We start from the raw sequence: 26,776 nt of genomic DNA on the forward strand, positions 1-26,776 counted from the left end.
TAGATAAGGATTCAGAAATACCTTCCATAAATACCAGCATTAGTACTAGCATTTCACAAACATGGAAGTCCTAAAACACATTGGAGAAGCCCTTTTAAATTTTTTCAAGCATAACTGGTATCATTTTCCTGTGATCTACAGAATGCCCATCTTCATCTCAGGGTTCACATGAAGGGAAGTATTAATAATTCTTCCATRCTTACACAAAAGGTTGACTTGTAAAATCAGTTTCTTTTATCACTTCTTTTATCACAGTATTTACTATAAATTTTCACAGCAATACCATACACATCAGAGACATTCCACCAACACATCCTTGGCTAATACCATTCATGGTCTGGATCTAAAAAGTTACTCACAAAGTCACAAATATTTCAGTATCAAATGAACCACTAACATTTTAATTTACAAATATGTAAATTTAAAAATATGTCTTATCTTTCATAAAGCAAGAAAATTGAGTATAGTTGAGTCAGGAGAGAGAAAACACTCAAATTTTTAACAGCATGAACAAGTGGTAGGATGAACAACTGAGCAAACTGGCATGATGAAGCATACCCTGCATCCAGAAGCTTAATTGACTTTGCAATTCAATCCTGAATAACTTTCAAATATATTAATATAAGAGAAAATGAAGTGTAATTGAAATGCAGATGAAGGGATCAGTCAGCTCCTATTATCTAAAGCAACACAGGACACAATACATAAAAACAGCCAGGATTTTGCTCTATTGTAAATCAAAGTAGTAGCATGCACACCTGAGACTCAGAAGTACTATTTTTAAAGAGGATAAAAGGGAAAAATCCAAACCCACACAAACCCTTTAAATATTGGATTAACCTGCAAGAAAAGCTTTTGACAACTAAAAATCAGTGTTGTAAAACAGGTGAGATGAAAGTATCAAGAGAGTAATCTCCAAAAGGAGACAAAGGAGACAGCTAGGAAAAAGCACTAGAGGAAGTTTAAGTTAACATTTAGGACTCTTTTCCTYGGAATTTGGGAACTACATATGTAATACTCCCAATGGCAAGGCTATCCTGTATTAASACAAGGGTTTTTTTCCAAGGAATTCTACTGGGAATATCCCGCACTGCCAGAAGACCAACCATGACCTAGAAGACCTCAGATACTCAACACCAGTTATCTATGAATCAGCTATTCAAACTGCTACAGCTTATCCAAAAAGTCTGTTTCTCATTACATTGTGCTTTTAGTCACATACTGTCTGTCCTTGGTCTGGTGCCACTTCATTTCAATTGTTTGAACAGGAACACTGGAAGGAATTTCTTGAAGGCAAACTATAATGCCTGCACATGTCATGGTCCAAGGGGCCTGCCTTAAATGGGTCATCACAACCTGTAAACAGGCTTCTTTGTTTTCAATTTACCTCCAACYTTGTCCCACTGAAAAATTCTACATGCAGTTCAAAATTCAGTTTAGTTGTGAACTAAAGKKSYTWAWYMAAAAAAACAAAACTATTTAAAATATTCAAATCTTGTATCCATACAGTGAAATACCTGATATTCTGTGCATCATACACCAAAACTATTAGTGATCATGTTTAACATTGAAAAAGTTGCCTTAGCCAAAAAGATACCTGAAAACTTTTTTAGCAAAATGGTTCTGTCTGAAACACACTCAATGTTCACTAAATATGCACATACAAAAAGCCATGGAAGCTGGAATTCAAATGAAAGCAGTTTGTCAGAAAAGCTGTTCTGGTCTGCATCCCTTGCTTCACTGGCAACAACTGCATTTCTGTGGGGATAAGAGTGGGTAAGTGGATTTGAGGCATTCYGTGTTTCTGTTTGATTTAAATTCCCTGTCCTACCACACAACTCCAAACAACATCCCAGTAAAACCATTTTAATTAATCTAAAGACAGTATCATAAAGATAATAGACACTTGGATCTGGTTTTAGCCTAAAATCCACTAAACAGTACTTWAACGAGCACACAGGCTTGTGTACTTTTCTCTTGCTAGAAGGAGTCAGTRAAGAATTATCTYTCCCCAGTCTAGAGATAACCAAGGYTACAAAAGACCCSTTTTTCACAGGCAGAGACAGGACACAGACAGATCTCTGAACAGATGTCTAACAGAGCAGCCATATTAATTTTCAGAGTAAGAGCCTTCTGCCCAGATACCAGGGAACAGGATGTGAGTAGAGGCAGGACAAGTTCACACATGCAGCAATGTGGAAGCACTTGAGAAATAATKCTTTTGCAGCTCTGTTACTACTCAAGTATTTTCTTCAATTAACTCAGAAACAATTCTAGTGCCAAAACAAACTTTCCTATCAAAATTCTAATGCTCAAATGCTTATTATTAGAGATACTGATAAAAATCTCATCAATTCCTTTTAAAGAGTTTCAGCTAGCTTTGTACTTTTTTCCTCCTGAAGACCCTCTCACATAATATAATTTTTCCACAGAATGGCTATGATCCAAACATAGATCTCAGTACTTTCRAGGGACAGCTGTGAAAATCTCTTGAGAGCTCAATTCTAAGACCTCTTTTCCTAGGGGATCAAAAGGTGGAAGTGTCATTAAGTAGTTTTAAAATCCTCAAAACATAAGAACATTTTTAAGATAATTTTCTTGCTATTACCACAGGGGTTTTTATTTATAGCTTCAAGTTTCATCATTTGGGCCACAAAACTGAATTATTTCAAAAGAAACAGAGGGAAGACAAGGACTTTATAGTCCTTATTCTCTAATTGTTTACCAAAAATGACAGCCAAATGTAAGCACCTGCTGTTGCAGCATGTCAGAAATGTCAGGAAGAGGCTTCAGTWGCCAGCAATAATATTACAGTACAGAGTAGAAAGTGTTAAAACTCAAAATTTATAATCAAGTGCACCAGCATCGATACTTAACAGCCTTGAATTGTGAAAGAGAGACAAAACCAACAGACCATCCAATCAGCAGGGGCTGGATAGATGAATCACAGCCCCAGAGTTACAGCCCTATCTTCAAAGCTGTTAGCTAAAAAATTTATGAACAAGCATCTTCAGAATGAGTTGCAACATATCTGTCCATCAGAAGCAGACATTCCCCCTTGTGATTTCACTCTGCAAGTAATAAAATCCAGACTGCACTGCAAACAAAGAACTGCAGTTCTCCCCACCACCCCCGTCTGCTCTTGCCCTGAGCACTCTGGCTACAGAGGCTGAGAGGTTTTTGATTCTATTTTAATCTCTCCTCTATGCTTCCAATGTGTGTTGGATCTCACAGATCTTTCTTGTAATTTCCTATTTCAAAGCACACTCTCTCAGAGACTTCGTCCATACTTTAAGAACCTTCTGCTGAAGTTTCCTACAACCAATTGGTTTGGCTTTGTGTGCAGAGCAAATTAATGCTCAGTACTGACCAAACTGAGATAGCTTGAGCACATTCACCATACTGAACTGCTGACTCAGTCCAAATGACGCCATTTCAGAATTAGTCACACATGTGAGTATGTGAGGTGGAAACTGAAATTTATGCCACTATGAACTCTTCTTATCTCAATGACTTCAGTATGCTTGTGCCTAAATAAGGATTGCACAAGAGATCTACTGGCAATGATCAGGCTTGTAGAAACAGGATGCATTTCAAAGACAGGCAGTGGAATGGGATGGTATTTTAAGAACATGGTGAGATCTTAAGACTTTAGAAGGGATTGTAGCTACATATCAAAATTATCAGAATTATACCCAGAATTCCATTTTTAAAATTGAATATAACAATATTCAGGCAATCCAAGGGATAACTGCCTTTTCTTATTATGAGCTTCTGCAACTCCTTCCTTCCAGAACACTTTCAAGTTTTCACTTCCCAGGAAAGGCAAACAACATTAGACATAGCACAGACCAGGCTCTGAGCTAATTAAAAAGGAATTCTCATACAATGTTTTAGACACTAAACACTAAAACAAAACTAAAAGTAGTCAAATACTACTCTGATTACAACTATGTTTAGATTGTTTATAGATTTTTTTGCAGTTGTTTCATCTATACGCATTTCTTTGGACTTTTATCTTCCCCTCCTTCTGTACAATGACTTCCATCCCAAGAAAAGGGAAAAAACCACACCAGAAACATTTTTCTAACTCAGACATCTGTGTAACAACAGTGTTTGCTGGTAGGCCTATTTTACTTAAACCCTGAACATCAAGAGTCCAACTGGATGTGAAAAAYCCAAAAGGTGTTTAAAAGAGCAAGCTGTAAATATACAGACATGTATCTTTTGGAATACATTAGGAAAAAAATATTAAAAAAAAATTTAAAATGTTATTTTATGTTAAAATGTTCAAAATTATAGATTCCATTCTTTCTATATTTTTTTCCCTCAAAGCTCATGGGAAAGCAGACATTTTGACTAGGGCATTTGCTTTTAAAATAATAAATAATTCACCTTTCAAGATCTGAAGTTACTACAGCTAAAGCCATTTAAGCAGTGTATTTTCACAGATGCTTCCTTCAGACAAATTACAACATATTGGTACCAAAGCTGCTTCTCCATAGCTGACTACTGAAGTTAACAGCTGCAAAGTCTGMTGCTTATGCAAATACGGAGGCTGTTGTTCCACAAAAGACTTTCTACTTGAAAACTTAAATTCCTGTTTCTCCAAAGAAACTTAGATAATGATGAAGCAAGCCATTTTTGAGGATATTAAAATTTCCATGCTTAAATAGTTGCAACACAAACAAATGAACTGAATTACACCATAAAGCTTTGTACCCTGCATTTCCCATCCTGAGGGTTTGACTGGCATGTGCTGTAAAAAAGGTAATTACACATTTGTAAAACAAAGCCAACATATAKTGAGTAAACTCAACAAACTACTTCATATGGCATCCTATAGATGCTGACACAGACTATCCACAGGCTAGAACATAGATCAAGTCTTCAGAGTTGAAAAAAAGGTAGTTTCTAAGTAAATCTAATCTAGAAAATGTCTTCTAAATTTCTTCAAAAGCTTTTTTTATCTAAAAACTCTTTACTTGGAAATACTCCCTCATCATAAAGACAACACACCTGTCTCAACACTGCTTTTAGGTCCCTGCTTCACAGCCCTGAAGTACAAAAAGGAAAGATGCCAGTGGATGCAATAAATTAAGTGTTTTTCTCTAAAGCACCTGGAACAGCTTGGCTGAAGCATCTTAAACAATTAAGCTCAAGACAGACACTTGGCTTGAAAATYTGCAGCCAGGTGGTTAAGGTACCCACCAGTTGGGCAACTGATTATTACAGGACTCAACCTTAAGTGGTGCTACCTAATGTAGTAGTCCCATGTATACCAATAAAGGATTTAAAAGCAGATGACCATTATGTAAATATAGAGCATTACCAACACACCTCTTCCAAAGAGAGCTTGTAAAATTACAGACCATTACAGAGCCAAACTCCAGAATGCACATGAAAGATATGCTGATTTTCATATTTTCAAGAGAAGTAAAGTAAGTATCAACTGACATGCCAACTGATGGGTGATAATGCAAAGAAATTGAATTATATGGAGCTTATCAATAATTTTAACCAACATTTTAGGCATTGGGACCAAGTCTCAGACTGAACATTCAAATATTAAATTGTTGTCGGATTTTTGATAGCAATACACACAAGGGGCTGCAAAAGTAAGCAAGATGCCTCCTCMTATCACTTCAGCCAAGAAGTCCCCAAAACAACTTTCCTTTTGCAGCTTCATCTAACTGCATCCAGTGCTTGGATTTCGAGTTACTCAGCATGAGAGCACACTCSTCTAATGTTTTCAGAATCAAGTTACTGAAAAGACCTAACAGCACCTATTGCTTCATTTGCAGATCCATTTCTGAATGAAAGCAGGAAACGACTGATGCTTTCAGTTTGTCTTTTCTAAAGCACAAAGGTCCACAGCTGCAATATCCCAAAGAGATACAGAGGGATAAGTTCACCTTAGGAGAAGACAAAAGAACCCAGCAAGATAGGAGATTCAACAATACACATCATCTCCTTGACCCTCAGAATCAAAGAAAACCACACTTGACTTTCACAACCTATTAGGCACAATAACTTAATGTTGTCCCAAAGGAGTGATAACTAYGGAAAGTGGCTGCAGTGCCTTTCAAGTCTACTGGGAAGCCCTCTGCTGTCCTTAAGCTTATTCTGCATCTCTTTTTTCAGGCAAACTGGCATAYTTGTCATGGAATAATCAGCCAGTTCCCTGTAGTTAACTTACACAATATGATTAGTGCGACATTGAATTAGAAACAAAGTTACAAAACAGATAAACCAAAATTTCTCATCCAATCAAACTTTTTTTTCCCACAGATGCTACAGCAGAAATCACTATAAATACAGAAGAAAATAAAAATCATTACAAGGATTTCCATAGGAAAAGGATAAAAACTAAACAAAAAACCCTCACCAACACCAAAGCCCTATTATTTGGAGTCTCCAAGTTATACCATCAGGAGTCACAGTCCTGTTAAGATACTTTGGGTTAACATGGGACATGTGGCTGGATATGAAGAGCCTCTGCACTTCCACCATTCAGGAAGAACTAAAAATCCAACAATGCAATAGCCACAGATGCCTACAATAAAGTGAAACTAAACTGATAAAAAGGGAAATTAATTCAGCTCKGTTTCCCCAATAACACAGTCAACCCCTCTTATCTTTGATGAATGTGTCCCAGGATGTGCCAAAGTGCACAGCACCACGACCCTTGATCCCTGCTTGACAGAAGTCATCATTCAAGGCTCAAGATATTTTGCTATCCCAATATGTGTAACAAAGTGTTCAAAGCCCACAAAACACAGCCAGGACAACTGCTATACTTGCTGGTTTTGAGAGCACACACTGATGACTGCCAGATCCTCCAACTGTAAACCTGACACTAAACTACAAAATGACCACTCACATGAGGTTCCAGATGAAAGACTTCCTAGCTTGCTGTCACCAAAGCAAGAGATCACATGCCAATATACAGCTGAAAAAACACCAATGTTTATCAGAATATGAACGGACAAGTTATTTTATAGAGAGTCAGAGAGCRGGGAAAACTGAAGTTCCTCATGACTCTGAAGCAAAGTTCCACACTTYTAAAAAAGTGTGTATACCTCTACAAACACAACCAAAATGTCAAAGGAAAGAATGTTCTCAGTTCCTGGYCATCTAGGCCAAACACAAGAGGAGATTTCCACTGAAGAAGGCATACATTTCAAAGGCCACAGCATCCTCATTAAAAGACTCCAGGACAACTTCAGTCTCCCTAGTTCCCACTAGATTCCCCAAACCTGTAGAGCTGCAATCACTTGGTTTAGAGTGGCTGCATGGGCTTCTATTGCAGAGGCACTGCATTAGAGAATTGCACAAGCTGGAAGAAAACCATTTCTGAAATACAATGTACTGGGAAGCAAAAGTGAGACCTATGTAGTGACTCAACCAGACAATGTTTTTGGGGTCTTTGGGGTCTTTTTTTTTTCGGTGAGTTATTTCAAAGGGTTCTTTTCCAAAGCCCTACAGAGACTAGGAGTTATCAGTGTGGTGAATTGCATTTATTGTTCTGTTGTCTAAATGTATTAACCACAGACATGAAAAATGTCTTAGCTACCCCTTTGAACAAGAAGGCTTTTCAGAGCAACAGGCACAATTCCACTCAAAGTTTGAKAATCAGGTAGTTTCACTAAATTGTGGTCAATTTCTCCATTTGTTTATGGTTTTTAACAGTCTGTAGTTACTGCAAATTTTTGTTTTCTTTCTAATTTAGTTTCAGTCCTATACACTGCAGTCTTCATTAGTGAAGAACTACAATCTTGCTTTACAATGGTTTTCTACAGAGARGCTATTTTAAGTTAATGACTATGCCCATTCTCCCATTAAAGTGTTTTTTCAGTCATGGGCTTCGCACTCAACATTTTTTTATGGCACTTTGTTTCACATTATGCTCAGCAGCCCATGCAACACATTACATTTTGTAACCAAATAGCCAATGGCCATTGGCAGACTTTCTCATCCCTCCCTTTCTCAATATTATTGGAACAAATAGCCTTATTTGCACAAAAAACYCTCACCAACCTGCAAAATCAAGTTAAACCCCTTAATAATCAGTGTCAAGTAGATTTATTACAACTCCCATTACACTCAATTCATTGCTAGCCAGAATCACACAGGTACCTCAGCTTTTTTGCCAGAAACAAATATTGAAACAAAGACTGAGGATTATCAAGTGGCCAAAAGACCAGGGGGTGATACTCTGGACAAATGATCTTACCTAGTAAAACTAAAAAAGGAAAGGAGACTTAGAATTCAGAACAATTGTTTAGCTACTTTAGGAATAGCATCAGTAAAATGCAGAAACAGTGGATGAACCATTTTCATCAGCATACGAGGATCTCCGTAATACTCTAGAAAAAAATTGTAACTTCACCTGATAAAAAGAATTCTGCATTTAAATAGTTCACCTTCATTCTTTGTTCTTTAATTTGGTCTTAGACTATTTCTAACAGTTTCATGGGGCAGTTTGATTTCAAGTTAGAGTAGTGCTCATGGCCCCCTAAACAAATAATTTGGTCACTAACTTGTGATCCCAGTGACTCCTGATAAACTCACAGCTGTTGGACTGAGTATTTATACATGAAACAACTGATGTATTTCCATCTGGTCTTCATGACAAGAGGATAACTATAAAATTGCAAATTACTACTGCTTCCAAATAAAACTTGGGGAAGAGGAAAGGGAAACTGCTGAGTTGGACTGCCCTTGACCCATGACAAACAGACAACTCAGCTGCCACTTATGTTTTGGTCATTTGAGTAGCTGCAGAAAGTATATCTGAAATGAGAYGCCCTATTCAGCTGAAGCTCAATCTGGTCCATGGATTTTTTTCCCTTCCTGGAAAGAAATTTGGCTTGAGAAGGGGGAAGGGAGAAGGCAGGAATATAAGGCAAATTCCCAAGAGAACAGTAAACACATTTCCATGGTTAAGATTGGCTTACCAGCTGGAAAATCTAAGTTTGGAAGAGGCAGTTCCAGGAGTCAAAGCTTAGACACAGGTTTTAAACATGCTCATTCTTCTTTTATATGTATAGCGTAGCTGAACACAGAAACAAAATCTGCTTCATTCCAGAGCGCAAGAGGGGCAGGGGGAGAAAATAAAATCCATTTTTTGCCAGATGGCTTATACTAGGACCACAGGAGGACTCAGGAACGCCAAGGTTAGAAAATAAAGCAAAAAATGACATTGGCAACGACTGATACACTGCTTTGTTGAAGTGGGGAGGAATGAGAATATTTCCTGAACAGGTAAAAAGCAAGAACAATTACCATTGCCACACAGGAACAAGACAAACAAAAGATACCATTTCCCTGAATATTATTGCCAGAGAAGATAAGGACAGAAGTCAAAGGGAAAGTGGAAAATAGTTCTCTACATCATCAACCAACTCATTCTTTCCATTCTAAATTCCGATGCCAACTTCCTCAGATTTCATACTCCTCTTAAGTGACAAATTATACTTAAAACATCACTACACTCACAGCCTGCTGCTTTTTAACTGCAGTCATCCACACCAACTTAGTTAACTGTGCTTACCAGTTGCGTCATGACCTGGTAGTTATCAGCTCTTTATTTAAAGTAGYTGCTCTCCTTCAAATTTTACAGGGTTACCCAAACCATGTGGTTTGTTGCAAAAAGTTATCAAGACCAGAAATTGAGCAACACAGAGTTTTGGACATGCTACAACAGTACAATCACACATCACAAGCATACTTCAAAAATTCAGCATTATCTTACAAGCTGCCACATTAGGAGCCACAACTGTTTCCTGACAGAGGTCAAACCACTGCAGAACTGCAGGGAAGCAAACCTTCAGCTGAACAATTCAGCATACAAACCAGCAATTTGCAGTAATAGTAAATAACAGAGCCTACCATTAAAAGAATTTTGGGAATTACTTTGCTGATGTTGAAAGTACAGCCAGCTGCTTTAGCAMAGCTGATCTTGGATTACTTCCTTTGGTTAGCCCAACCTAACCTAAAGCTACTTAAGCTTTCTTCACAAAACTGAACATTTCTTTGACATAATCACTGTTTGCACTCATGTCAGTTTTCCTAAATGAAAGGATTCTTCCAAATCAGTTTATCACCCATTTCCAATTCAAAAYCCTATCACTCATATGGTTTAGAATTCAAGGATGCCTTCTCCCAGAGCCAACAAAAAATGAGTTTTTACAGTACAGGTTTATCAAGCAGAAACCATTTATAGCTTGGGTACATTGGGAGTTTTCACAAAATCTCTACATTTGGAGCAGCAATACTGTAGTTTTTCTCCCTCTTGTTCAACTCCATACTCTGGACCTATTCACCTACATATCTTAGAAAACTGATCCAGAAACCTTCTGGAGCAGTTAGTCATCTACCCACTAACTAGACCACAGATGCTGGTTTGGGATAGATTTCTCTCCAGTTCCAACAAACACTTGAATTATGGTCACRAAGTTCTACAAACATGAAATGAGCACATTCACAATCTATTACAAAATACAAAAAACAAAAAACCCACAACAAATAGCAACAAAAAGCTCAACATTACTGGCTGCTGGCCTTATGCAGTTCAACATCTGAATGCATCCATAAAATTATTTTACAAGTTCATGGAAGTTACACAACTATTTAATCTGCAAAGAAAACACAACTGATGCATGGCCACAGTAGGTACCTTACTCAATAAGAAAATACTAATCCAGGACTTCAAAGGGAAGTATTTTAGCAAAAAGCAGGCAAGAAATCCACAAACTTTAGTACAAGTATTATATGGATACTTTCATGAACTAGCCACTCACAGCAATGGGAATTTTCAGAATCGATTAATTATTTTAAACTTGMCTGGTCCTAAAACTTGGAAATCTCAATAATCCTAAGAAATAARGGGTTTTGCTATTCCTCACACCTTTGTCTTGCAAATGCCTTTTCAACTCTCAAGGTTCCTTAGAAAAAGAACCCACTTAAGTCAGCAATAATAACAGATTTGAGACTCACCAACAATAAATGAAACTTAGTTCTGCTAGGTTTTCTGTGATTTGCCCAACTTTGAGAAATGAAATTTCACATTGGCTGGGAGAAAGAACACTACTGGTTTTGAGCYGCACTCCCAAGATAAAATCAAGGCACCTGGCTATTTATCCTATATGAAGTGTTGTCATACACAGTTAGTCATGTTCCATTGCACCAAAATGCTTGAAGGAAACTTGAGTATTAGAGACAATTTGTGACAGGTATTCACACACACAATACACAGGGGTGCTACAACATTTAAGTCTTTGGCAGCAACCTTGAGGCTTTTTGTTTGGTTCCTGAGGGTAAATAGTGAATCTCTCAGATATGTTCAGGCTTGTATAACAAGATCAGCAAAAGAGATCACACCATCACCTTAACTGGCTCACAGTTGCCATCACGAGGCAAGACATTTCAAATTCAARAACCCTGTCTAATTCACCACCACCACCCCTCCTGGCAAAAATAGCCTAAAATACATTTCTGCTTTTGAGTCTGCAGAAAGAAGCTCAAACTGCACATAAAGGAAGTAGACAAAGCCACAGGAAGGAAAAAAAATCATTCTAAAACTAAACTTTAAGTCTTATTTTCGTATCAGGCATTTCTGCTGTTTCTCCCTTTTCAGCACACTCTTCCTGGCAAACCAAATGACTGACTAAGCCCCAAATAATGATAAATGCAAACAAAAAGCCTGCCCTCAAAGGCCATTCTACATACTGCCAACCTCTACKGGTCTACATCTAAAGGGAGCAGTATTAAGGACAGGATTTCTTAGAGTAGGATATTTATCTAAATGGACTGCTTCAAGAACTATCTCACTCAAATTTAGCCTCACTTATGACATTTTCAATTTAAGGAGGACTCACAGACTCAGTCCAAATTAGCTATAATGAAACAGAACACATTAACTTGGCATCTTGCATTTTTACACAGATAGATAACCTACATTTCCCAAATGAGAGCACACCATAACCAGCTGAATAAAGATCAAGACAAACCACAAATAGTTTTATGTTGGAAAATATTTGTTAGCATAGAAGTCTCATTTAAAAGAAGCAGATTTGAAAACATGCATAGTAACATTTTGCAACATTTAAGCAAACCTGCTAACAGATCAGAAATTGCCATTAACAGATGCATATTACATAAGCTCACACAGATTTGTAGATCCTTAAGATAATCAGCCTGGATTGCTGAAGCTTTTAATARCAATATTTGTGGGTTATGGTTCACATGTCATTAGTCTATCCCAGGATAGAAGCAATCAAAATACATGAAGACTGGGGTCACAAACTTGACACCAACAATCAGCAAAGGAGAAGCAAGTCACAGGTTACCCTAAGACAGGAAAATGTCCAAGGAAAACTGGGTAACCCCATCAATTGAATAGTTTTAAACTAYCACGAGACTACATTAACTGGCCAAAACCAGACAAAATGCAAATGACTGTTGGTATCAGCTCCATACCATCTTCCACTTAGCTCAGCAAAGCTGCTGCAGCTTTGCCCTAATTACACAAAGAGATTGCTATTCCTATTCTTTTAAATTCTTGTAAACGATGGCATTAAACTCACAATTGTGTAATTGTGTTTTTCTGTCTCGAGCTTTCTGCTTTGTGCTACCAGCCCAAATCTGCTATCAGAACCCACTATCTTCAACTCCTGATGCAATGAAACTAGAAATGGCTGAAACATGCAGATGAAAAGGATGATCTAGAGCAGCTGAATCAAAACAATAAAACACGTATCTCACATAAGAGGTCTAATAAAGTTTATTTTCCACATCATGTGCTATCTACCTGTAGCAGGACAAGAGCAGTTAGTTCAATGGACACCTGTTGAGAGGTTCTATCAGTGACTGTTTAACAAAGGCAATAGTATCAGAAAAACCCTGGACCATGCTCCAAATATAACCTATGATAKGGATGCTATCAGAATCTTGAAAGCTTCCTCTTTGCTTTAATCTTACTGGTAACATGTTAGGAGTCCTGCAAACCAYCTTATGAAATTAAAAGACTTAAAATGCACCACAGGGATCCTGCCCTGAGAACAGAGATTTGCTGCCCAGAGACTACCAATAGCCGAACCAGGTGACTTCAGAACCATGTTTTTGGGGCACACAGATAAAAAAAAAAAAAAATGGCACTACCTACATTAAAACACATTTATTCCAGTGGCATTGACACATCCCTTTGAACGCTCATAGATATTTTAGGCACAAAGCCATCAAGTATACAACATCCTTTCTAGACTGTTTCTAGAGTCTAAGAGTTTAGGCAGCATTCCCAAAGATTCTGCTAGGGTCTAAAATGACAAATTCAAACTTAGCAGTTTGTCTCTTAGTGATTTAGAATGAGCTATCCTTGTGAAAACTGCTTACTGCTTTTGATACTTACTAATACATAGTTTCTAGAAGGCTATGACATAMTAACACCACAAGTCCAATTTTTATAAGCCTGCCATTTCCTTTGCCAAAAAATCACCTGAGAGCATTAGATTATTTGTAAGCCAGGCAAAGTAACACAGTGCTGCTTGGAATTCCCCAAGCAAATCTTGAAGTGCTTTAGAATAATCTGGCTATGTGCAATGYACCTACCATCACCAGGTGAAAACGACAAGTGGGACGAAATTCAGAAGTATGTCTAAGAACTGAATCTGAATTCTGGTCACTGCATTCCATCCATTACTTTATTCTGGCTTTCTTAGAAAAAAAGGAATTGCCAACACCTTTGATGARCTTGCTGCATGGATGTCCTTTTAGGTTAAGAGGACAGCATAGCACAAAACAATACTGACACTCAGTTTATCCTTTGCARCATGGAGTTAAGGGGTATTCTGCAAGTTGTGCCTACAACACATGAGCAAGCACCCTCTCTCAAACATAATGGTGACAGATCCAATCCTTGTCACCTTTTCACTTCCCCCAGCTCTCCCAAAGCGAATGAGGGCAATCAAAACCACACATCGAGAAGTGCTGATACGACAAAGTTGGAAATAGAGCAGAAAGAAGGATATCTGTAGTATCTCGACCAAAAACATTCCAACACTCTTTAAGGTTCCATACACACCCTAAATGATTCTCAAAATGAGCTACAAGACATTCCAAGCAGCTTCCACAAAAATATTTTATGAAGCCACTACAGAAATTGARTCTTTTTCATTTGAACAAGAATTTAAACAACAGATTTGAAAAGAYATGCAGATGGTTCATGTTAGATAAAAGCCTTCAACTACTTCAAGAAATCAATTTTCAGTACTACAAATCCTGCTATTTAGAACACAAATTGTTCCAAGAGGACKTGAAGAGTGTTTTTCCAAGCATGGTATACACACATCATGATCAAGTTATAACTGCAGTATCATGATCTGAAGTTTTAAGAGTCAAAACCAGTAACTTTSTACCATCTGCTATTAAAAAACAATAGCAACAAAAACCAAAAACACATGCCCAGCGACAAGTAGCACTGCAAACTTACATCATATTTTCTTTCTTATAACTTAAATGTTACATTCATTATGTAGAGAGACAAACTAAACTGAACCACGATTTGAAAGCATCAATTAGTAACCTCAAAAAAAGTTGGTAACCTTTACAGGAAATGAGAGTTTCTGATAAGATGCATGACAGGAARCATCAAGGCTGCCACTACTTAGCACCAACTTCGTCACATGCAGTATGGAGAATGTGGATGTCTGTCAGAGCTGTGATGTTTAACAAGCTGCTGTATGAAACAAATCCAACAAAGACAAAATAAGAAAAAGAATGTGTCCCAGAGGGATGTTGCTAACCAAAAGATATTGAAACTGCACTGTACCATGCGCTGCATCCATGGAGACTACCACAGATCTATTACTGCTTGTTTTATTTATTACTCTGCTAGACAGCTCTCAAAGGACTCTATACTGGATGTCTCCAGGGGGCTTTGATCAGGTGGGGCGTTTTTTTCCCTTTCAAAGGCAGATTATAGACCTGGTACTTTTCCTCAGCCCTCAAAAGTTTTGTTATGAAGCTAAGTGTTTTAAACCACAACAGCCCAAAACAAATCTCATTTAAGAGGTTTAATTCTGCACTTCTCAAACCCACACAAACTGACAAATAAGAGCCTGTTTATTTCCATAAGAAATGCTGCATTTTCAGAAGGTACTTATCCGATTATACTTATTGCCTCACAACCAGCCAGTTACAAATTGAACCACAGCCATCTCCAAAAGTGATATCCCTTTGAGGTAAGATTATTTTCCTAAGCAGAGGTCTCCTAACAGCTGCAGCTCCAGAATGTACTTCAAAAGCTCCCTTCTCTCTTTCAGGGTCACCTTTGTCAAGTCTGAGGGAGCCTGGCCACTGTTTATACTTCTGCAGGTAATTAGTCTGGCTCCTTTCCCATGTCATTTATCAAGTTGTCAATTGTATCAATTACAGCACAAACACTCAAGAATATGGCTGGGTTTTCATCTTCAGCTAAGGGAGAAACTTTCACATCAGAGATGTGAAGCCAGTTAAGTACCAGTAATTTGTTCTGCCCTATGACACAGAAACCAGCAAAAATTTAGACTTTAGTGCACAAAATTTCAATTTCCCAGCATATGCACACTTCAAAATCCAGCATCCTGAAAGTGCCATAAGCCCATTGTACACTTAGGGCTTTACAGATTTTACTTCCACTATTTTGGAATTTGTAGAACTGAAAACAGAAGACTAATAAGTACAGCATGATGTTGACAGCTTATCACATATTTTGATTAATCTACATTTGTGACAATGATGCATCTGGCCCAGAAGCATTCATAAACAGGAGGCACACTGCTGCTGTAACCACATAWAACTACACTCACAAACTAGTAAACCATTATAAACACTGATGTGAAGTACAGAGTAGGATGGGWGCCAGAAAACTGCCTTAGACTGGAATGTGATCTTCCAGTAAAAGTTTCAGAAAATGTATTTTTAAATAATCAGAATTAAACCACAGTCAGAGTTTTCAAAGAAGGCATATTTGTTTCAGGATGCTGACTATTTCTCCAGAACTAACAGAATGTAATTGTTTTCCAACAGCGCTTGACAGATGAATTCTAGGTCCACACTCTTCAGCTTCCTCTCACTGCAGAAAGGTCTAGATCTGGTTTTTCATTTTGCTTTAATGTAGCTAGATGACTGTGCATCAGAGCCAGCATAACTGTGGCCTCCTAGTGAGCAATATGCAACCAGCGGAAAAAAAAAAAAAAAAAAGGACTACAGGATGCCACAGTTATGTGATACAAGACCTTTTTTGGTTGTCAGACTTGAATGTACAATTTCTGAAACATTCTCAGCTCAGCCAGTCCAGAAAAAAAGAAAATTGTAAGAATTATACATTGACTTCAGCAAGCTGATATTTATTGTTATGAGTCGGCAGTGGAGTCTATAGTCTAGAGCACAGAAACTGCATTCCATTGTCATCTGCTGACCTAAAAATCACTATTCAATATAGCTTTAAGACTATAAGATAAAGAYAGGCATCATAAAATCTGAAGTGTCACTGAAAGTGAAGCTATACATCACATCCAATTAACTTCCTCCTCTGTGARCTTTAAGTTAACATTGTTAGACTCAAAAAAGTTCTGACAGATGGAAATATTATTTAGCACCTCACTGTTTCCTGCTACAAAGTGTCAATTGCATTATTTTTAACAGAGTACACTACAGAATCTCATGGTTCACATTCAGTTTTGGCATTATGCTTGTTCCCAACTGGTTTTTCATTGCTACTGCCTTATGTAAGAAAAATCCATTTGTAAGATGGAGYGTTTGTACACTATACTTGGTTTGTACTTAGACATCTGCCACAGAACTGCACACATGTAACCAATACCAATTTATTACTCAGATGATTTCCAACTAAAGGCAACCAAATTCACAGTCAGCTTTCCCTCAAAGCAGTAATGAGTACAACAAACTTCCTGCACCACTTTCACCTGTCCAACTCATTTCTTATGCCTGGAGRCTCTGCTTAGGGAGAGCTCTCCAGTTCCTTTTCCCCTTCAGCAGTTCACATGTTAAGCAGAATAACCTGACTGACACCACACAGAAGCCAGAGTAAGAATGGCAAAGCAAGGTATCAACAAGAAGATGCATTCATGAACTCTGTGTGCTGACTGACCAACCCACCCTTTCTGTGAAAGAACAGAAAGGACAGTAGGGATATAGCTCATACCAGGCATGCAGTGCTGTTCTCCAAGACACACAGTTTACCAGGAATGCATTTTCAACCAATGCAAATACCTTCATWATAACAGTTCATAAATCATGCTTCCTTTAAAAGAACAACACACTGTCCAAATTAAAGGTAAGTCTTCAAATGCCTGACAAATACACAAAATAGCCAAATTTACCTCCACATTATCAAGCACAAGTTTGTATTTGAAAAATTACTAATTTGAATAACCCAGAGCAAGAATTCTAGATAGAAGACTTTTTGGTCCAGCAAGTGACAGAACCACTCTGTCCTGTTCTGTAAACAAGCAGTTAAATTACAGTCTTGATTTAAAACCACTCACACTCAGAGGGATGACACAACAGCACTGAGATTTGGCTTTTGCAGTCAACTGTATGACTTACTCCTTCTGGCATAAGAATAAACTTAAGGCATCAGGGGAAGGCATCACATTTTAGSCACAATGTTACCTGAGCTGTACAGAGATGACAAACTCACTGCTCAAACATAATTTACTAAGACCACTTTTGCCAACTTCTACCTATTAAAAACCCTTTAATTAGTAACCCTAATTACTATTTTAGTCCATTTATGAGATGTGCTAATGACAACAGTAGGAGGCACACTTGACTCAGAATAACTAGAGTTGAGATGAATATATACAAAGGGAATAAAAGTATTTGAAGGGTAACACTACACTAACAATATCCTTACAGTAACTGAAACTGAACACTGGCACAAAGCAATTGCTGCTGAGCTCTTCACAGCTCCACTMCATTCACAGCAGGGCAGGTATTTCACATTTAAACACCTGCACCTGATATTTTAAAATTGGTTCAGTTACAATTTGTTTCATACAGACAGGTCACTGAGTCAACCAGGATAGTCCATCAGTCATCTGTGTTGGATTTTTGCTACATCTGGTAAAATTGACTCAACTTCCACATATTGAGAACAGACAAAGAGTCTTAGCCAGGACCTTGGCTTGTTGGAGATACTAAGAATACCAGTAGGTCACCCAGTAAATTTCAGCTCTTTCCCCTTCTAATTCCTCCACAGTTAAATACATCAAGCAGAAGTGGCAATTCAATTACAAGGTAATTCAAGAGCCTTGAGGACAAAGASCAATATTTTCCTCCATTTCACCAACAACTTGGGAACACAAGCTGCATCTCATAAACAGCATCCAAACTTCCTTTGAAAGGAAGTACATTGATAGCCTCAGATTTTGGTCTTATTGCTAGAGTGCACATACATTAAAATCACACATAGTTGCGTTRTTCAATAATAAAAAGTCATTCTGCCAGACACCACCACAAAATCTTCAATATCACTGCTTAGAAAACTCTASGGGAGGTGGGACACCTCAGATGCCTACACTTGCTAGCAGAAATACAGAGAAAAAACTCTGCTATTGATGAGGAACATTATTTCAAGACAATTAGAAGTAACCATCAGTTAATTATGGTTACTATAATACAGCACRGAGGAAAATCATTCACATTTCCCTAATAAAACAACTATGCTTTGAAGGTTCACCAATTCTCAAACCATGGGATTTTGGAAAGCCAATGATATCTAAGTTTCAGTCCATCTTTGTGAACACAGATTTCATTTTGATACAAATCATGCATAACAAATATCAACCTGTCAACCATTACATTTTCCTATATAGGAAGGACATCGGAGGATATAGCAACCATACTAACAAATACCAAGTTCCTCCCTTTCTTTCTAGTCAGAAACAATAAAACAGGACTTAATCTTAAAATATTCTACTAGCTGTAGAGTCTAACTCTTTAGCAAACACTTTAAACAGCTATAAAATTTACATTCCTGTCTTAAACTTGCCACTTTGCACTGTCTCCTTCTGAGAGGAAAACTACACCCTTTGGAATAACTTAACCCACAAGGCACTCCTGCAATGCAGTTTCCCCTCCGAGCAAAACTACAAGTATTTGCCCCTCTCAAGTATTTTCATTCATGCTTTTTTGCAACCTCTTATTTTCAATATTACTCATGAAATTCATCAATCGATTGAAGGCCCAGCAACATAATCTTTAAAAATGAGGTTCTTTATTAAATTCCTTCAAAGGTGGTGCTTCTCAGTTTGTCCACCTGGTACTGATGATGATGAAGACACTTCAACAGAGGCAACATTAGTGAAAAGCAACTGATGTGAAGCTGGCATTAGTTTCTGATCAGTAAGTGTGAAGATTAAAACAGTCTTCAGAGATTAAAGTCACAGAACTCGAAAATAGAAAATATTAAAATTTCAAATAAAAGTACTATAATTTTGATGGGTGATTAATCTCCTCACAGTTCAAATTGCACAASCAAAGCTTCAGCAGAGACTAACACTTGATCATTTCACTTTTAATTAAAAATCAATGCTGAAGYAGACCACCACAGCAAGTATGTAGCCAGCCTGAAAGAGCAGGGCATGCTTAAGGGTCACAAAGAAAACTGGAAGTCTCTTCCACAGTTAGTGAGCACAGAATAATGGCAATAACATAATGAACCAAGATACTGGTAGAATGCTTGAGCAACCATCCAAAAGCAAATATGAATACAAAATTTAAAATCTTTTAATAAATTCCCTCAGCCTGACTGGAACAGATATATAATTGCTTTTGAAAAAGCTCTAGTGCAGCTACTGCAATCAATCATTTGTGAGCCACTGACTACTTAAAAACCCTAYGCAGAGTTTTGGGATTTTGACCCAATGCTCTTCTGTCTGCCCTAAACTGGCGGGGAACACAAACAATAATAAAGATGTACTACATAAGCCCCKTTATGAACCGCACCAAAACCCAACACTGAAAAACAAACACTAAACCTTTCAACTTTATACCAAAGCTTTGAAAAGAAACCAGCACACCAGGTATTTGCTCCTGGTACTCCAAGCTCTTCCCACTTCTTYTCAGGTTGTTGCACAGCAACCTGCGTCTGTTATACAAGCTCTGACTCGCAGGGAACTAAGGGTGCTCTTGCCATCCTTAGACGGGGCTGCTACAGAACTCTGGCTCTGCTCAGCCTAGAAACATGGTAAAAAAGCAGAGTCTTACTCCAGTTTAATCCATCAGTCATCTGGAAAGGWGAAACTTCAGGGTGTTTTTTAAAGCTACCAAAAGAAGGTAAGTTCTTTCTTTCCTTGTCCCTGTTAACAAGTACGAACCCTGCAAGGTGGAATGAAAAATACAGCTTTGCAAAACTAAAYGGTGTGATACACTACATGGCCTATGTATATTCTAAAGTTACCTCCCACAAGAATCCACTGCCACTACCTAAGAAATGTCTGTGAAAATAACGTGTTCACATTTTTTTTCCTAAGAAAATCACCTAAACAAATTCTGAAACATTTAGGGTAGCTCAAGTCGACATTCACTTACACTTTCCCTTGGCCTCCCTGAAGCTGCATATAAGTGATTGTACAATCCTCCAAGCTACCTTTTGGAAGCGTAAAATGCAAGACCCTGTACAAAACAGAACTGTASCATGTTTTGTGATGATAAAGCTAAAAGACTCATCAGAGAGCACAGTAKTTAAAGTAATTAAAAGGCAAATTGACTCCAAGGAAAGGATGCACCTTTCTTCCAAAGGACTGCCTCAGGTAAGGTCTGCAGTTCCTTCCGATTTAAGCAGACCTCGAGCTGATGGGTTTTATCCCCTTCAAGCACAGTGACTAGCACCTGGGAGAGTGGCTGTACTGTGGTAATTCACATTTTTTATTTTTTTATTTTACCTGTAGCTCACACCAGGCAACTTCCACAGTGGTTTCAGTATCCAGTCCTTTATATACAGTTTTGAAAGAGCCTCTTCCAATCTCGATGTCAAACTTCAGGAAGCGGCCATCCGGGGAGATGCCCACTGCCTTGGTCTCAAGCTCTTCGATGTCTTCCTGCTGTGTTCTCCGCTCCTCAAATTCCCGGCTRGCAGCTGACAGGCTGCCAGCGGCACTGGTAGGGGGTAGCGCAGTTGCCTCGTCCCCCTCCTCCTCCTCCTTGGGCAGCAGCGGGGCGGCATCCTTGGCGGCTGGGGGCTCCTCAGCAGACTGTCCTTCCAGAGGGAGCGGGGCRGGCGGCGGCGGCAGCGAGTAGGCCTCGGCGACGGTGACAGGGGTGTAAGGGGTCCGGCCGGCACCCTCGGGAGAGAACACCAAGGGCGCCGCGCTGCCTCCCGAGACAGGGGCCGAGGGCGCTGCGGGCTGCAAGCTGGGCAGCTCCAAGGCCGTGGCGTTGGAGTCGCAGATCACGCTCCGGCGGAAAAAGCGGTGCTCGGTGGCTGCCGCCCCTCGGCTGTCCTTGTCCATGGTGTGGCGGCGGCGCCGGTACTCCTCACTGCGGCCTCCGTTCCCCGGTCCGCCGCCCGCTCCACCGGCGCCGGCGGCTCCGTGCTCGGCGGCTCCCAGCTTGTCTCCGACGGAGCTGTCCGAGCTGGAACCGTTCTTGGGCGGCGGCGGCGGTGGCACCAGGAAGCGCGGGCCCGGGGGGCCGCTGCCTGCGGCGTCCCCCGACATGGTGCCCCGGGGGAGCGCGGCTGTGGCGAGGCGGCGGCGGGAGGCGAGCGAAGGGCCGGTCACTGAGCGGGGAGCGCGCCCGGCCGCGGCTGCCGTTGCAGCTGCAACAGAGGAGGGTCCCAAGGGCTCCTCGCGGCGGAGCTGGGAGGCTGGGCCGGCGGGGTGGATCCCCGGTCAGCGTCTGCATCCATCCTGCAGCGGGGAGCCGGGCAGCGGGGCCGACATGGAGCACCGGGAGCGGACACGGGGCGCCGGGATGGAGTGGGGGCGGCGAGGGAAGGGAAAGCCCGAGCACCGGGAGGCCCCCGAGCGGGGAGACGCCGCGGGAACACCAAGCGGTGCCTCGCCCGGCTGCAGTTACCCCCGGCGATGGAGAGCGAGCGGGGCCGGCCCGGGTGCAGGGAGGGGAGGGAAAGGGGCCGGGAGGCGAGGAGGGAGCGGGGCGCAGGCCCGCACACCAAGAAAGCCGCCGCGCTCAGTCACTCGCTCCGAGCGGCAGAGGCCCGGGCAGGCCCAGGGCAGGGAAAGGGGTCCCGGGGGCTCAACCCCGCCTCACCGGGGCGCCCATGGCGGCCGCGGCCTCTCCACCGCCCGGCAGGCGCAGCCACCGCCCGCGCGGCCGGGCCGCGCTCTCTCCAACAGCCGCGGCCGCCTCGCGCGGAGCCGGAAACCCTCCTCCTTCTCCTTCTTCTTCTCCCGCTACTGCCGCTGCTCCTGCTGCTCGCGGCCCACAGCTGCCGCTCACCGGGGCCGCCGCCGAGCCGAGTCCGGGTGGCGCCCGGCGGGCAGGACCGAGCGCTGCCGCCGCGGCCGCCCGGCGACGCCTCCGCGCTAAATGGCGACGGGCGGGAGCCCGAAACCGACACACGGCAGAGGGGGGAGGAGCGGCCGAGCCGCCGGCCACGCCCCTGCCCGAGCCCGGCAGCGTATCGTCCCTCCTACCCGCAGCCGCCGGGAGGTGGCCGCTCCCGCTGCGCGCGGGGCACCACGGGAGCTGTAGTTTCCAGCGGCCCGGCCGGGCCGGGGGAGCCGCCCGTGAGTTGGCTGAGGATGGGAGGATGGGAGGATGGGAGGATGGGAGGATGGGAGGAGGATCCCAGCGTGCACCCGGGACCAGGGGCCGATGTGCTGTGGGAGAGATCGTCCTCCATCCGCTCGGCGGGTCAAAAGGCACCGGGGCTGCTTGGACTCCTCATTTCCTCGAGTCCTGTTACACCCATACGTCAAATATTTTGAATGTATTTATTTAAATATTGTATATAAACAGATAAATATATTTCACAGAATATCCCGAGTTTGAAGGGACCCAGAAGGATYGAGTGCAGCTCCTGGCCTGGCACAGGAYACCCCRAGAGTCATACCATGTGCCCAAGAGCATTGTCCAAACACTTCTTGAGCTCTGTCAGGCTGGTGCTGTGACCACTGCCCTGGAGAGCCTGTTCCAGTGCCCACCCATGCTCTGAGTGAAGAATCTTTTTCTAAAATCCAACCTAAACCTCCCCAACTTCAGGCCGTTCCCTTGGGTGCTGTAACTTGTCCCCAGAGAGAAGAAATCAGTGCCTRCCCCTCCACTTCCCCTCACAAAAAAGGTGTAGACAGCGATGTGGTCATGTTTTCAAACAGCCTCTAAAATTCTTTAAAATCATGGGCCACAATAACTCCATGTAGCTGAGTACTGTATGAACAAGTGAAGGGTTTGGGTTTTTCTTCCATTTAGGCCATCTGAAGAGGCACTAAGTGGCCAAGTAACATAAAATGCAAATAACTGCTCTGTAAATTTCATTACTCAAAAGAAACAGAATTTGCAGCCTCTGCCTTTAACGGAAGTGTTATCTTGTGGCCATTTCAGTCCCCATTTGGCTGCTCCAGTTGAACCCAGGCTGTACAAAACCTGGGATGTACAACAGCCAGAGCCCACGTGAACCCTGACATGAATTGGGAACTTTCAGGTTAACAAGGCTTTGGCAAAGATGAGTCATCTAAATTATTTATATCATGTTCCTCTTTTGTATCAATAAACCAAAACCAAGCACTTTCCTTCTTACGACAGCATTCTTTTGAAGTCAACTGGAATGTACTTAAGAAGGAGTAAATTATTTTGTACCATGACTTTCAGGCAGCTACAAAGCAAAAATTACATTGAGGAAGAAAAAGAAAAATAAGAAATTTCCCCAAGTAAATAATATGTTCCCAGCAAACACACTGTCATTTTAAACATCTTTTTTTTAAAAAAAAAGTTACTTTTTAAACCAGCAGTTTAGAGGAAGTTGTGTGTTGCTGATGCGAGGCCTTAACTCCTTCTGCACAAAGTGGAACAAGTAGCCCTTTTAGAGCTCCACAGCTCCCAGCCACAAATCACCAACCCGAGCAATTCTCACGTGCTTGTGTTCCTCACAAATAAAATTTGACACCRCACGGTAATCAACATACTGTTGTTTTCGTACATCCTTCTGTCCTACTTTTTAGCCTTTGTAACAACAAACAAAATAATGGCCCAGTCTTCACGAGGAGGACAAAAGTGTTTTGTTGTACAATTCTACAGTTAAGATCCCTGCATGACTTAAGCTTTCTAGGGCTTGCCTTCACTGAAAACATTGATTTAGTTTGTATATTCGTCAGTATACCCCTTGAACTGCATTGACACCAAGAGCAGACACGCTCCAAAACAGTGCTGAGCTGAACAGGGTAATTTGATTAGCAGCAGAGTGACTGGATCGAAACTGATTAACTCACAATTCAATTTGCCAGTCCCTGCTGCACTGCCAGGACCAACATCCCCTCTGATAGCAAGCAGGGCTGAGCTTCACTCACACCTGACTGCAGGTATTTGTGGATGGCTCTGGCAGCAGAATGTCGATTCATTTGTAGCAGCAGCAGTGTATCCATGCTGGCTKTATACTGTTAAGAGTGGGAAGACACAGTAGCAGAGCTCCAGCAGGAGCTGAGACAATCGAGCACCCATTACATCCCCTGGGCTGTGCCACTCCAGCAGCGCTGCTGTTGCTGCCTCTGGATCTCCATCAAAGCTGAGATYTGCCTTCCTCCACTGCCCGCTGCATTTTTACCAGCCCTTTGGATGGGAGCAGCAGGAGTAGATGGCCAACCTTGCTCCAGCTTGATGTCTGATATAACTCCAGAAGCATGTACCTAAAATAATGCAGCGATAAATCACTCCCTGTGGTGTAAGCCCACAGAGCTGCTSGGTGAATTCCACTCGCATCATCACCAGGAGGCTTTGGCAGGCAGCTCGCAGGTCTGAGCCCAGTCCCATGTGATTCCTACACGAGGGAGATGGGCTGCCACTGGGAACCACCGCCCTGTAGCCTCCATGTGTGGCCTGCAGGAGACCTTGCGTGTAGCCCCTTCTTACTCAAATTCCTTTCACCCATTGTGCTTAAATATATTTTCCCATAGTTAATCAAGCAAAAGCTTTGCAAAAGAGACTATGGCATAGCCACAGGGGGCCAGAGGCGGTCGTCGACTAAAAAATTGTGGTAATTATTTAAAAAGGCACCTCCCCRGTGTCTGATCCAGCACATTCCTCAGTACTCTTGAAATTCAAGGAGGTTGGTCCTCAGTGAGAGGTCCYGAACATCCGGCTCTTCTCACTGGCTCCTCTTCTGGGCACAGGTAGGCAGAGCAATCATCTTGGCAGGAAAAATGAGCTGAGCAGCTGACCTGGAGGTGGGAATGATGGATTTTTGTCTTCTTTGGATCTGAAAAAAAGGAGTGGTATGAAATTGGCAATTATATTTTATGTGGGTGTTGATTTAATTTTGTCATTCTAAAAAAAGATGAATGTAATAAAGAGTGTGGGCTTGCTTTCCCTTCAATTTTATTTCTTTTAATCTGTAAAACTCTGTTTAGGCTAAATGGAAAATTTCAGTATTGCAGCAAGATTTAATAAGCCTGAAGTAAATTCYATATGTATTCTATGTTTAGAAACAATTAATTAAAATAGTTTTGGTGCTAGAGCTCCTCAGCCAATTAAAAATATTTCTCCTTTGCTGTAAGAAAAATCCACAGAAAGAAGGAGCCTGACTATAGYTGAGAAATTACAGGCAAAGAAACTTAAACGATCTTCTGATTGAATCCAAAGGGCTTRCACTTGACATTGTAAAAATATCCTTCTGTCAAGCCTCTTATAGTTACAATCATCTTGGTTGGAACAATAATAGTTTAAAAATTACTCTGAATGAAGTATGATTTTGAAGTTGACTGAACCAATTTTTTTTTTTTCAGTTTTGCTTTCTCTGGTGAAATTTCATCCACATTTTGGCATCTATGACCTGTCCATGTGACAAAGTTTTAATGGGAAGCAGCCATTCTCTATTTTCTCTTATGCAATACATTATGCAATACAAGAGGCTATGCCATAATTGTGATGCATGTGATTTCATTCCATAACCTAAGTGCTCTTCAAAGCAAACTCATCTCAGTTTTATTGCCCATTACCAGATTGCAGCTATGGTGCCATRTAACAGCAGTGACAATACAAGTTTTTCTACAACAGTTTCTTCCTTTTCCGTGATATTTCTTAAATCTGGGCCTCTGCCACAGTGTTCACTCTTGTTTCTTAAAGCTGAAAGTAAGTGAAACAAAACATTTCAATACCTCATGCTTGAGAAATGAGAGAGTTYAACTCCCCAGATATTCTGATTTGCTTTGTTTTGTCCCCCAGCAAATACAAGTTAAYTGGAAATTTAATCTAAAGACTTACATTTCTTTTCTTTTTAGTGAGGTTTTGCACTTGCAGGTAGTTCTGTAAGTTGGGTTGGTTATGAAATCTTTGTAACCATCTCTAGGGCTATAGACAGTTTAAATTTTCAGGCTCAGTATTGGGTGGTCCATCAGATGGTGTTGGATGATGAGTCCTGCCCAAACCGTTGAACCTGAGCAGTCTCTCCATAGGCAGGCACCAGGAAGTTGGAAGAGTGCAAGAACTACAAGTCTTACAAAGCTTTAAACTAAGCATCCCTCCTTATGCTCTCCTGGCTTACAAAGCCAGCAAGTTCTGCAGGAAGACAGGTCCACACTACGGCCTAAACACC

General features: G+C 41.0%; 1 protein-coding gene across 4 annotated transcripts in view; it reads right to left on the bottom strand.

Moving 5' to 3' along the window:
• The window catches only part of WNK1 (WNK lysine deficient protein kinase 1), a 99,969-nt gene extending 77,401 nt beyond the window's left edge, over window positions 1-22,568 (bottom strand). For 2 of the 4 annotated variants that reach the window (XM_057390069.1, XM_057390068.1), the window contains exon 1: window positions 20,952-22,565. In XM_057390069.1, coding sequence (XP_057246052.1) covers window positions 20,952-21,725 — 774 coding nt within the window. In that variant the 5' untranslated portion in view covers window positions 21,726-22,565. Of the gene's footprint in view, window positions 1-20,951 lie in introns of all 4 variants that reach the window. The other 2 variants (XM_057390071.1, XM_057390070.1) reach the window with 2 other exon arrangements.
• Between the last annotated feature and the right edge of the window lie 4,208 nt (window positions 22,569-26,776).

Source organism: Malurus melanocephalus, unplaced genomic scaffold (genome assembly GCF_030028575.1).
Source record: "Malurus melanocephalus ecotype Western Australia unplaced genomic scaffold, MMel_1.1 scaffold_22, whole genome shotgun sequence".
NCBI classification, from domain to species: Eukaryota; Metazoa; Chordata; class Aves; order Passeriformes; family Maluridae; genus Malurus; species Malurus melanocephalus.